This window comes from Lagopus muta, chromosome 17, assembly GCF_023343835.1.
Source record: "Lagopus muta isolate bLagMut1 chromosome 17, bLagMut1 primary, whole genome shotgun sequence".
NCBI lineage: Eukaryota > Metazoa > Chordata > Aves > Galliformes > Phasianidae > Lagopus > Lagopus muta.
The window spans coordinates 7228486-7242521 of record NC_064449.1 but is presented as its reverse complement, the minus strand read 5'-3'; the positions used below and the strand labels follow the sequence as shown (position 1 = coordinate 7242521).

General features: G+C 42.7%; 1 protein-coding gene across 1 annotated transcript; it reads right to left on the bottom strand.

Moving 5' to 3' along the window:
• Positions 1–121: 121 nt before the first annotated feature.
• Positions 122–13687, bottom strand: ANAPC5 (anaphase promoting complex subunit 5). The gene is made up of 17 exons (XM_048964343.1): positions 13444–13687; positions 13284–13363; positions 12755–12864; positions 12193–12388; positions 10880–10946; positions 9976–10077; positions 9394–9584; positions 8430–8511; positions 7840–7929; positions 6774–6955; positions 6167–6302; positions 5859–5933; positions 4988–5109; positions 3715–3822; positions 3059–3206; positions 2297–2459; positions 122–1914 (listed from the first exon to the last, which is right to left on the bottom strand). Exons 1-17 carry the CDS (start codon positions 13645–13647, stop codon positions 1700–1702), a joined length of 2271 nt encoding a protein of 756 aa, XP_048820300.1. The 5' UTR covers positions 13648–13687; the 3' UTR covers positions 122–1699.
• Between the last annotated feature and the right edge of the window lie 349 nt (positions 13688–14036).

Below are 14036 nucleotides of genomic sequence, written 5' to 3'. Positions count from 1 at the left end.
CGCCCCGGGGAAGGGGAGGTTTCCCCTCCGGCAGCCGCATCCTTCCCGCCCCCTCCGCGAGCCTCGATTGAAGGATTGAAAATCCCGATTTTTGTTGTTACCAGGTTATTAATTTCCGAGCTTTCCCACCTAGCGGGACGCGGCGCCGTTCCCACCCGCAAGGCGTCACGGCCCCTCTAAATCATCTCCTGGCTCTATTCCGGCAAATATTTGGGAGTTTTCTCGTTCTCACCGAGCGCCGTTCTTCTGCTGAGCTCACCCGCGTAGTCTTCGGGGCCAAAAGCTCTCCTCGTGCAGCGCTGGATGGACCCGTGGCCGCGTCCCTGTTGCAGCGACAGCCCGGCGGTTGTGGCACGCGCTGTTGAGCTGTAGGCGCTGCAAACACTTTGGAATCACAGTAAGGCTGGAGGAGACCTCCAGGAGCACCCAGTCCAACCCAACCCACCACCCCATGCCCACTGACCGCGTCCCTCAGTGCCACATCCCTACAGTTCTTGAGCATTTCCAGGGATGGTGACCCCCTACGTCTCTGAGCAGCCCGTGCCAGTGCTGACCACTCTTTGGGAATCGTTCCTAACATCCATCCTGAACCTCCCCTGCCACAACTTCAGGCCATTATCTCTCGTCCCAACAATGGACCAACTCCATGGATCCATCTCTTAAGCACTGACTGATATGAGCCACTAAAATCAGCATTCCCACCTGGCAACTCTGCTGACTTCTCACTTCAATAAGGGGAAGCACCAATTACCTTCCAGCAGCCCTCTCACAGCAGTAATTAATGAGACTTGATGGGCCACCCGTGCTTCAACCTCAGTGCTTCCAGCCACACGTGGCTGAGCTCCAGCAGTCAGGTTTAGTTCTGAACTTGCTTCCTCGTGGCTAACAATACCACGGGCTCATCTAGAACTTCCTGGCAGGATATTTCAATTGTTTACACTAATGATGTGCAGCTTTTATGTAGTAGCACTGTGAAGGGACTCGGCCCGCTGAGGACAGGGCTGCCAGTCCTTTCTCACAAGGTTAGCTGTGGTGCTCATTTGTTCATACACAAAGCCAGCTCAGATCAATTATACCCAGCACCTATGAGCCAAACAAACCCGTTTCAGCTGAGCTAGGGCTCCTGTTCAGCACACTTAATGTTTCTCAGCCACTCTTTGCACAAGAACACATCTAACACAGCAGCGCTGGGACTTTGCACCATTACACCTTTCCAACCGAATCCTGTTTTTCCCTTCTGCCAGCACCACCTGTTTCTGAAAAGTAAACAGTGCCTGTAGACAGGTTAAATGCAAGGAACCATTTTCATTGAGACTCTCCATTTTGTACCACTGAAACCAAGCACACAAGCCTCGCCTACATTTTCCACTATTTTTTGTACCTGAGCTCACAAAGCCAGCAATGCTTCCAAATACGTCACCACTAAGAGCAGGTATTATTTCATCGTGACTGTGCTGCTCCCCTCAGCGTGTTTGTGTTGCAGTCAAGAGTCTTTTTTTATGTTCAATTCTTATTCTTAGTTTCAAGCACAGACTAGAAGTGAAATGGATGGAAACCTATACTTTCCCCTACGTCACTGCGAGCAACATACAGGCTTGTTCCACAGAACACCATGATTTATTGAAACACGGATGGTTAAATATAGTCAAAAGACATTTGTACAAAAGAGGAAAACAACCACGTCTCATCTCTGAACGCTTCACTTGAAGGCATTTATTAAGGGGACACCGTGAGCGGGCAGTTCCTGGTGCAACTGACGGAACAACATGGCACATTTGTTCCTTTCCTGGGTCTTGCCTAGGGTGTGGAACAGCCGGGCTTGGAAGTAAAGAACATCTCTGAGCTGCTCTTTGCAGTCCACCTTGGCAAGGTAAGTCTTAGCTTCGTTCAGATTCAGAATAGCAGATTCCAAAGCTGGGAGAAAAGGGGACAGCCATATAGAAAACAATATCACAGCAACTCCAAGCAATACAGCTCAATTCTAAGGAGCCCAATTACAAATTCCTCAGCTTTTCAGAACAATTTGTGTCTTAGCAACATCAGCTAGTTTCTGTTATTCAATCTTTGCTGCAAAGTACAGGTGTTGAATATGCAGATAAACAACGTTCTGTGATAAACACTGCATCTATTGAACTACTACTTCCTAATTAATTCTCCTAATTGATTACTAGCTAACACACTCCATTACATTGTTTAAACTTTGTTAACAGCAACTGTGCAGCTGGACTTAAACATACACGCTGGGGAGCACTTTTCAAGGGAGCTCAGTTTCAGAGGAAGAGTTACCCCCTGTTACCTTCAGCCTTCTTTTGTTGAGTGTAGGAAGCTGTAGAAGCCACCTGACACTTGGCCACCAAGAACATGGCGCAGCCTTTGTCTAGCACAGCTCCATGGGCCAAGCCAGGTTCTATTGCCATGTGCAAAATATTCAGGACTTGTTCAGGAACGCCAAGGATCAGCTGAAAGAGAAACACTGTTGTTCTAATATCAGAATCCACGGTTGAGAGCAGCAGCTTCTCAGAAGAGCCATAACCCGTAAGCCAAATCTGTTTCTAACACAGAAATGCTACAGACAAAGATGTTATTTTTTACCCCACGATCGTCTTGTAAATCAGAACCAATCAGCAGACATGAACTACTATCTGAGAAGATCTGGCATGGCTTCTCCACCCCAGTCCGTGCTCACAACTGGGTCCCTGCCAGCTCAGAAAAACCAACGTAACCCAACTCCATGACAAGCATTATTTATAATTCAGGCACATGCCAAACTGTGCTACTAGAAAGCCAAACAAACAGCATAAAAATAACAACTGGAGAAATGAAGGCAGGGCCAATTTATGCTTGCTTAATTACATAAAATAGATATCCATCTTACTGATGAATATGGAACTCAACTTTCAGCTTCCCTGTGAGATTTTACATATAGAACATATTTCATCAGAATCAATACTTTAATTCCAACAAGGTTATGTTCTTAAATTTCCCAGGAGTAAAAACAGCATCCAAATCCCCAGCAAAAAATGCCCTTTGACCCTGAGAAGATACAAATCAAACATACCTGGGAGAAAGCCAAGTTCAGCACGGTCTCAGAAGCCAAGTATTGCAGACTATATTCTCGAGAGAAGGCAAGAGCCTGCAGCAGGACAGGCAAAGCAATGGTATGACACGAAGATCTCCAGTAGAGCTCTGCTACTGACAGCAGCACACTATCCAAAAGAGAGGGAGAGAACCACAAACTGTTTTCTTTTCATGAAAGAAGTCCACTTGTTTCCCAAACAATTACTGTGCCCACAGCAATATTGATTTTATTAGGAATTACATTTCTACATATACAATAAACTTAAGTTGCACTCTTAAGAGGAGATGCCATCTCCTGACCAGAAGGGAATAACAGTAACTGCTCTGTAGTACAGGCACAATTACATACATGTTTCTACTTTCCATTTATGTTGCATCCATTATTTTCCTTTTCCATAAATCTTCATGAAGCTTTAAACTTACTACCTTTTAGTTTATACAGGGCTACTAGGTTCCAATCCCGTAATGATCTGAGGATTCCTCTACGCCATGTTGTAACATATGAAATTATTTGGTAATCCCCAAATCATTTTAAGTAATCTGAGCACCAGTGAAGTCTGCACACAGACAAATTGAAATGGCCGATTCCAATCACTGCAAAGTGGCTCTAATACTCTGAAAGTGAAGCATTCTTACCTAATCACTATCTCGGTGTTCTTGATTTCCTGGCAGTGGATCAACAATTTCTGCAAAAGCTTGTGTGCTTCTAACATTTGATTCTGGGCTTTCAATACAATGGCTTTTCTGCCGTGGTAGAAAGAAAACATCACTGATATCTTTGTATTTGAGATATGATCTGCTCTTAGCATACAGTAAAGCAGGTCTCTACTTTGTGACCTCTGTTTCTTGTGACTGCAGAACGGCATTCTGACAAAACAAATGCATGCTATACACACAAGCAAAGCAAGACCCAAGAACTGCTTGCTGGACAACTCACAGGCAGAAAGGATCAAACTCATGAAACAGCTTTAGATGGAAAACAGAGATTGCCAAAAACAAGGACCAAACAGGGTGCAGAAGTGGGAGGGCATGCAAACTGGAAAGCACAAGTGATTATTTGTGGAAGAAAAACAGAACTGAGGTAGGGTAGCTAAAATTGGCATAAGCCAACAAGGACAAAGCGTGAGAGGGAACAAGTGAGAACAGGGAAATAAGAGACAAACACAGAGCTGTGGGAGATGTGTAAAAGCAGCCCAAACCCATATACTGTGTGGTATATTTAAAGATCAGGGAATAACAGGCAGTCCAATTCCAGAAGGACAAGCATCAGGTCCCACAGCTTGAATGCCGATCTGCCGGCTCGCTGCCATTGGCTGTGTTTTAGGTGTTTTGCTTTAGTTAAAAAACAATTGCTTTCAACAGCAAATTTTCTTTATACTTGGCAATCAGCAAGCTTTAACCCTACCTATTTCTAACACTTTCATTTAGAAACAAGAACAAATTAAGGTGAAAGGAAAAAAAATCGTATCGCCCCACTTTGGAGATGTGTAAACTAGGACACAGATGAAGACATAACTGAAGCTCATACTGTAGCAGAATTGAGACTTGGCCTTACATCCCTTAGATCAATCTTATATAAAACTGTGCATTGTGCTAAGGCTTGAGCACAGTTACCATGGCACATTTTGAAGGAGTGTTTTGTGTTCTCAGGCTAAATCTACAGCTCTAGAACAACAGGAATTTCACCGATGTTACTTCTGATTTTAAAATGCCCAGATAAGCAACTAAAAATGATGATTGTGGGACATACACTAAAGGAACAAGCACTGCAGATTGGACAACAGGATAGTAATTAACTCTGGGGAGGGGAGAACATTAACATAACTGACTGCCAGCAATCATTTTGCTTTATTTTTCATTATCTTCATGGCATACACCTGCAAGCACGTGCAGATTCACGATTACTTACCTGTACATTCCTTCAATGCTATTAAGTGCTGTAATTCCTGCTACAAGAGAATCTGCTATATGGTATCTGCCATCATTCATGGCTCTTTCAAACTGTATTTTTTGATCAAACAGCATCCAAAGCTAAACAGAGAACATCCAGGAACAAGTTTTAGAAGTTGTACATGCTCATTTTCTAACCACAAGCTGGAACTTTTATTTTCCCCTGGGGACATTTATGTCTAGACACAACTAACTCCACTGTCCAATTACTGTCTTTACTAAATTGCAGTCCTCAACAGAAATGGTTTGGTCTGGAGTAACGTTTCAATACTTCAGTTCACCTATTTGATCACACCTTAAGTAAAAAAGCACTGAAATCATGACTAATGCTTTAAAATAGTAACTTGTTCCACAGCAAAGAAAGGAGAATCAGACTAATTTCATAGAATCCTGAACTGTTTAAACAGTATGTTTTAGACTGATATGCTTGTGTGTTCTCCAGTTCCACAATAGATGACCTCTACGTTATTTCTGAAGTGTAATATATTAAAATAATTACCACTAATTAAGCAGAACTTTGAAGCTCGAAATCAGCGCAGACTATTTAATTTCTACATGTGCTCATAAAGCAGACATGTATTCCTCTGTCAATTACAGCTCTACGTAAGCAGCTTGTTCTTAGGAGGCTATTAAAACAACCAGCACATCTTCTTCATGTTTTTGCAGAGAGTTTATGCCACGTGGCTTCTGGTGGGGTCACGAGCCAAATGAAATCAGCAAACGTATGGCCCCAGGCATATGGAGAAAAGACATGAATTCAGATGCAGTGGAATTTAGATCCTATTGTATAACAGTTACGTAATAGACTGGCTAAATTATATATATTCTACCTGTGCATGCTGACTATTGGGAGGGAATCTCTCCTTTAGATGTTTCAGTATTTCAGAAGCAGCTGCAAAGTAGCCCTGCAACACAGAAACAGCACTGATAAAAATAGAGGAGGGCAAGCACCCCTCCCCTTGATTTTAACACAGCCTTTACAGCAAGAACTTGCCAGGCACAAGCCCTGTATTTGCTTTGCCTCCAGTGCAGACATTAAAGGCAGCACAAAAAAGGATTCAAGTCTCACACTCTGTCGATACCGCCCACACATCCTCTCACCCAAATGACTTTTTGTGCATCTAGCCATAAAGCTCACCTGCTCTGCATGAAGCTCAGCCAGGTGACACAGTACTACAGCAAAGGCCTCTGTGTTATTCTGCTGCACGCCCACATTCACGGCCTCCAGGCTGTTCATGCTCAGCAGTGTTTGGGCTTGTTGGAGCGCCATGGTGCTTGAGCAAGAGAGACATCTTTTAGCTTTCAAGCAACAAACACTGTTTTTCAAAGTTCATGTTATGACTGTGGTCTACAGAAAAGTTTTCTTTGGGGTTTTGGGGGAGAATGAGAACCTTTAAAACAGCTGCTGCCTGGGAACTCGGGACTATGCAAGCACATCAAGTACTGCATACTGAAAGCTGCACTCGGCCAAAGTACAGTAATGCTGAAAACAGGGACACAGGAATGACTTAGGCACTACTTGCCACCACTAAAAGGAGACTCAATCTCTTCTCCAGAATGACTTCTAAGTGAACAAGAGAATGGAAGTAATTGCATCCAGCCTGTACCAAATCACAATCTGATTGCTTTATTTTAGTGCACTGTAGACACACAGTTACTTGTTACACCTATATAAATAACTCAAAATGCTTTATGTGCTAACAAGTACAGAGCTCTAACCCAAGAGTTTAAAAGAAACAAAGTACCTGCGGCCATATAATCTCCAAATTGCAGTCTTCTGTGCTATACTAATATCAATAAGCTCTGACAAGCTGTGTTTCCAGTGCAACAAATCAGAATCTTTTAAGGCATCCATTAGTTTGTTGGCAGCCTTTCCTGCAAAAGCTCTTTGCTGAACCAAGGACTGTATTCCCAGGGAAGCAAGGTACTGGGAAGAGGGAAAAAATAATCCAAAATCATTGAAAGACAATAGAGAACACTAGAGCAAGAATCATAAATTAAGAAGAAAAAAAAAACCAACCAAAGGAAGAGATGTGATGTTATTCAGCACAGACAAAGGAACACTGCTCCAGGCATTTCTTTAAATACACACACCCACACACAGATGAATGCTATTTTGATAGATACCAAAGGTAACTTCCACACCCCCACACAGTCTTAGAGAGGATGACTGGACTTGTACCTGGATTTCTCCAGCATTTAAACAGCTGTGAAAACAGAGCTTCCCTCTCCTTTCCCATCAATTGGCCACACCTGCCCTCATCTCCCAACATCAGGGGTTTAGGTCCTTTTAGAACAGTTCTCACAACAAAGACGTTGCAGCCAACTGATACAGGGCACAATACCATCTAAAGGGGAAGCTGCCATAAGAGACTTCTCAGCTGGAATGAAGCTATATAAGAAAATGTGTTCAAAGCCCTGCCAGAGGCATCAGTGCTGAGTTTCAGGGAAGGCTGAGGCTTAAGAACCTCCCTCGAGCAGATTGCATGATGTTCCTAAGTCCTAAATGTGCACAGGAACAAACTAGCAGCCACAAAGTTCTCCTGCCTGAAAAAGGACAGGTGAGAAGGCAGAACAGCAAGTCTTGCAATAATGCACTCACAATAAGCAAATGAACCCCAATTTATTACTACAAAGAGTCAAAACAAATAGAAGCAGATAGATTTTTGGAGCGTAAGACAGATTGGTTTAAATCCAATTACCTATTTTGTAATAATGACTTTGACCAGCCAAAATAAAAAAACCAACCCACAAGCCCTCCCACACACACATTTGTCCTAGAACAGTTAAAGAGAAACAAAATGGACTTACTGGCAAACCAAAGTGTAAGGATTTGTTTACTGAGTGTTCCAGCAGAACACAGCTATCAAATATCTTCTGCTCTGAGATGTGTAACCAGCTCTAGGAAAGAAAGAGGTTTCAGAGTAATGCCCAGAAACATCATTATAAAGTCAGCAGTAGGAAGCAGCATCTCCAGAGTCTGATAATACTAATGTTAATTATAGAAGAAAATACAGAGTAAACAAATTCTTTCCTTCCTCCTTTTTGTTTGCCGAAAAGGCCAATGACTCTGAAAATCCAGCAGACAGTAAGGAGAAAGTTTATGAAATACTTTGTCTCTTTCAAACACACAAGATTAAACTTTGACCTTAGTATTGAGCAACTCTCTGACCAAAACAAGTAACCCTGAATCACAACAAAACCATCCCATGATCTCCGTATTCTCCAGCATTTGTTGCTCTGTTTGATCCATCACCCCACTGTGGGACTGTCATATTTAGATTACTGATCTGTCTGATGAGATGCTACTGAAACAGTCGTTCTGCAACAGTTCACTGAGCAAAGGCTCAGATAACACAGACAAAGGTGACCTAACCTCCATTTCAGCACAGCTATCTTACCAGGCAGTGCTGCAAACAAACATGATCATTAGACTCCTGTGCAATCCGGATGGCTTCCTGAAGTGCAAGTTCAGCTTGTTGACTACCAGCAAACAAAAAAAGAATATATTAGCATTCCCATAGTGCTCAAAATACAGTGTTACAACAGTACAGAGTACTGATCTAAATTATGCATATGGCACTCAAAAACAAAACTGATTTAAATGACTGAAGGAGAAAGCCTCCGGTTTCCATCTAGCATCAAGCAACATGTGCTATTCTTGAGGCTAATAAGCAAGATGACATCTGCAGGCTACTACAAAAATGCAACTGTAATCCCCACACAGGCTTTCAAAGCTGTGTACATGCCAAAGTGCCGGGTTAGTGCTTGAAAAGGAGCAACATTAAGTATCAGCCTATGCAGAAAGAGCTGTTAGCTTTTCCTCATCTCCTGCCATCTCCAGGCCTTCCACAGGATTCATCCAAGCAGCAGTCGAAAAATGCAAACCATACATGGAGATGGGTAGGCCAGCTTTATCAATAAAGTTACACCCATCCCTAGGTGGCTTTTTTTAATTATTCTTTTCATATCAACTGTACATTGATTTGTGTATAACAGAAAAACTACAATATTTCTCAAGAATATAGCTGGAAACAAGCACTTGTGTTCACTGACTTTTCTGAGATTATGGAAATACAGCAATTGAGAACTCAAATTGCTAGGAAAAGGCTGCAATGGGACACTGACAAATGCCAGCTCTTACAGTGCTGTAAGCGGCCCAGTTATTATGGAAGCCAAATAAATGCCAAAATAAAAGCAAACCCAAACAAATTATGATTACTAGAAAATTCCAACCCAACCATGGCAAATACACGTTACAGAACTCCCCTCTCCACTCAAACAGATTTTCACACTGGACAAAAAGTCCAGCTGTCAGTGCCTAGAAGCCAAATCTGAGCAGTGCAGTGCAGCACACCGACTTACTAATGGCCAAAGCGACAGTGCAGGGCAGCCAGGTTCAGGGCGGCGTATCTCAGACTCCGGCCATAACCCTCATCCCCATTGCTTTTGCTTTCTGCTCCGGTGAGAATCAAACGGTCAAAATAATGCAGGAGGCTGTGTGTTGAACTGAAGACGTCGTGCACTCTGAGACTGTTTAAGTAGCTTAAATAATGCTGAAATTTGAAGAAAAATCAGCATTAGCTGAATCAAATGAACGTGAGTTATCCAAATCAGCAGGTGTGTCAGCTAACAGTTTTCAGACTATGGAACTACGAGGCCTGACATTTTGTAGATTTAGTTCACCACTGACACAGTGCCACCAAAACTAAGAGGATTATAGCTATGCATAAAGCTAGACATGTTGTTAGGCACTCTGCTTAATTAAGGTTTCTGTACCTCCAGGAGTTTCGGTCTGAATTACTGAATATTTACATGCAACTTGCTCATGTTTCTATCTTCTTGCACATTTCAATATAGAAAAAAAAAACACTCTCCAACAATTCCATCCTTGAAACACAAAGAAATCCCTTTACAACCATTCTGGATGAAGAAAAAGATACTTACTGCTTCAGCAAAGTCTGGATTAAATTTTAACAAGTTGTTCAATTCCTTTTGTAAAGATCCAGGAGTAAGTGCCTTTGTCTCATCATTCTTTAGCAGAGAAGCCTAGAATCAACATTGAAACCAATGCTAAGTAACTCCAACTTGAGCATTATGAATATACTTTGATACAGGGTTGTTATTCTGTTATCTGCCTGAAGAGAGCATTAAAGAAGATTTCAGAACAGCTCTGTTATGACACTGAAACATAAGTGGCAGTTTTATTCTTTGCTGCATTATAGCATCCACTTTCCAGAGATCAGAGAGTTCGGGTAAAATAAAAGCATATTTGAGGGACTGTTTGAAGGAAAGAGCTCTATTTCTCTTGTTCAAGAATTCAACAGATTGCTTGCTGGAATTGCATGAATGCTTCCTGATCTGTTTATTTATTTTGTGAGAACAAAACTAAACAAAAGTAAATCCATGCCAGATTCAACAATCTTTAATAGTAAGGATCCTAACGGGACTGAGAAGTCACTTTAAACTTGTAAAATGTATGTGAAACATTACATAAGATACACCCTTGATTTTGTTAGCAAACTACTCTAAGTGTGCAGAGCACTTACTGACAATTACACTCATGTATTTCTGCTTCTTATCTTTTCTTATCTGCTGAAATAACACAACTACACATTCAGCAGACAGCAAATATGAAGCAAGAGTCAGAATGGATGTGACCTCACATAAATATCATCATACAGTGCCCATGCTTAGATAGAAAACACATTTAAGCTCAACTGAGCATCTACATGCAGTATAATCAACCAGTCTTTACAGATCTAAAAAACATCCTGCTTGACACTGGGTAAAACTGAAGGTGGAAATCGTGTCACAGATCATTTACTCAAATTATTCAGAATTAACATACCTGCTGAGAAAGAAAATACTCTGCTTGTTTCTGGGAAAGAGGCCCGCTGCAAGATATCTCTTCTTCCCTGTTAAAAAGCATTCCTGTTAGAAGGAGGGGCAATGAAATAAAATGCAAGGAAACACATTTTATCAGAACTCCTGCCTTATGAATTTTTATGAGACACTGTAAGCTCAGAGGCATAAAAGGAAATTAAAAAGAAAAAATTTAATTCAGAGTAAAATCTGCCACATTAAAGTTAGCAATCCAAAAGATCTCACATGGTGCTGTTGCAATCTTCGGCCCACTGAGACCGTGGTCAGTCTGTTACCCTAAATACACAAGAAAACTCAACTAAAAAGCAGCAGATATAAGATTAGTGGTGACATATTCCAATGGTTTGCCCTGTTTTCCCCTTCTGAAGACGTTCAGAAAGAAATGAACTGGCATTTTGGTCACATCCATCACTACAGCAAACAACTGTTCTGCAACGGAAAGACCAGACATACAGCATAAAGCTACATGCTAAAAACCATTAAATGACACAAGCTATAGCAGAGCTTGGATAAACACAAGCTTACTTAAATACCGTTTATAAGGCACATCTTTAAGTACACATGTACACAAAACACTTTCAGGACTATTCTTACGGTGAAACACTTTGCAAGCAAGTGAAATGGCTCAGTGTTTGCTTCTCACATTTGATGTCAATGAATGTATTTATCTGTTTGGGGAGGGGCAAAAACAGAAACCAAAAATGTTAAGCTTAGCTTTTCCTAAGAGGAGTCTTTCTGCTTCCCTTGCAGTGGAAGCTGAAGTGATTTCTCCAACAGCTTTAGCACACTGCACACTAACATGACATGGGAAGAGATCATTCGGCAGTGGGCTGCACAGGAGGAAACGGTGGGCAGCATTGGCCTTCAGTTTGCAGCTCCCTGGGTGAGCTCGAGAACGGAGTACCGCCATCTTCTGCAAAGCAGAACTGCTGCCACTTACAAATGCCACCACACGGTGGCACCAAGGAGACAGAGAGGCCACCCAGCTCTGCCAGCGTGCATCAGACTCGGGGAAAAACAATCCGAACAGACACAACCTCTTCACAGTCCTTCAATTTCACCAACACAAAGACAGAACCTTTGAATAGAGCCTCTGAATCTAAAGGTGACATAACTGTCCCATTCTCCCCCTCCTCCGCAGCAGGAAGGCATTTAACAGGGTCAAATCTTGAGTAGAAGCTGGACGAAGCCCAAGTTTACCTTGATGCATACAGTTGTAATTTGAAATACAACCGATTTGCTGACATAATAGAAAAGATTTCAGTATTCATAGATTACCTTAGAGGTACATCAAGTTCTTCTTTCTCCATTTTCCCATCCAGTTCCTCTGTATTGGTCAGCTCCATATCATTCTCATCAATTCCACATTTTTTCTCATCATTTAGAAAGTACTGCTGAAGTGCAGTGTAAAGTTTGTAGACCTGGCTAAAAGAAAGTTTATTGTATGCCAAGATCATATGGCGCAGAAATAGACCTGGAAAGGAAAACATATGCTGTGACATTGGTATGTAGGGGTTTTATTGGAGAGAGGAGAGTAGAAATCATTATAATAGCCAGAAGCTTAAATGTTGTTAAGCATCTCATCTCAGTCTACCAACTGGTAAATCTTAGTTCTGCCAAGTATAAACCTCAAATTAATTTTGTGGCAAAACTCACAGATTGTCAGATCACAGAACGATGTCAGCAAGAGGTACACACTACAGAACATTATTGGTTAATATGAAACGTTTGAGTAAAGAGAAAGATCATATTATAATCTTTACTCCTCCATAAAAAGAAAAGCAAAGCTGTATCTTGAGTGAATGCTGCTAACAGCAGCTTAGAGATGACAGCTAGTTACCTATGACACTTGTTTTATGAACTTCTGGCTCTGTTCCACTGAATGAATCTGAAAGGTCATCAAAAAATTGTTCCATATCTTTCAGTTCTCCTTCAGCTATGAGTTTTAACCTAAACAGGAAAACAAACAAACAACACTTCTTCTAGTGTTTAAATATTATGCATCAAACAATTTTCCTCTACTTCAAGTAGAGGAAATAAAAATAAAAAAATAAATTAATAAAAATAAAAATTGATTCACAGAATCAAAGAGTGACTTAAGTTGAGGGTGGAGGGGGACCTTAAAGCCCCCCCAGCCCCACCCTCTGCTGTGAGCTGGCTGCCTCCTCAGCTAATGCTGCCCAGGGTCCCAACCTGCCTGGATGAGAACAAACAGAAAAGGTGTTTATCCACAGATAAGGGGCCAGACACCAGAAAGCCTGCATGTCCTGGCTGTGTCACCTGTCACTGAACAGAGACAGCACATTGACGGGGGCAGACCGGAGCTGAGGACCCAACCGAGGTCCTCCCCCCCCACGAAGGCCGCCCACCTGATGTGCACGGAGCCGGCCAGGTTGGGGCAGCACTCCTCGATGGCCTTGCGCAGTCGCGACAGCGGCATGTCAGGCCCCTGGGGATGATGAGGAGAGCAACACGTCGCGACAGAACACAAATCAGGCCCCCCCCCGGCCCCTCGGTCCCATTCCCCACCTGCAGCAATGGCAGCAGCAGCCGGTTGAGCCGCCGCCGCTCCAGCTGGTCGAGCTGCGAGCCAGAACGGCCCAGCTCGCTGAGGAGCACCAGCAGCGCCATCTTGTAAGGGGTGACCCAGTCCTTGATGCCGAACACGTTGGCGTGCACGACGCCATTGGTCATCATCGGGTTGAAGTACAGGCTCTCGTGCACGCTCGCCATAGCGGCACCCGGACACCTCCCGCCAGGGAAACCGGCTACGCCCGCCAGCCAATCACCGCCACGGCTTCCATCACGTGAGAGGAGCCGTGACCAATGAGAGGAGGATCTGTGCTCTGCTCTCTCTGGACCGGCTGGCGGACTGAGCCGAGGGGAAACGTTCCGGGCGGCGATGGGGCCCGAACCGCACCATCTGTAACACATCGTACGTCTCATCATGGTGCCCTGCCTCCAGAGAGAGCGCTCCGATTACTGCAATAATTCTCTCTCCCATTTTTTTCTTATTTCTTTTTTCTTTCTTTTTTTTCTTCTTTTTTTTCCCTTTTCTTCATTTTCCTTTTCTTCTTCTTTTCTTTTCTTTTCTTTTCTTTTCTTTTCTTTTCTTTTCTTTT

Excerpts from the sequence above, each read along its gene's own strand:
- ANAPC5 (XM_048964343.1), bottom strand. The coding sequence starts at position 13,647 with ATGGCGAGCGTGCACGAGAGCCTGTACTTCAACCCGATGATGACCAAT. Across the intron at positions 10,947-12,192 it reads GAACTTGATGTACCTCTAAG|GGAAGAAGAGATATCTTGCA; the intron begins GTAATCTATGAA and ends GCTTTTTAACAG. Across the intron at positions 6,303-6,773 it reads TGGAGATTATATGGCCGCAG|CACCATGGCGCTCCAACAAG; the intron begins GTACTTTGTTTC and ends CTCTTGCTCAAG.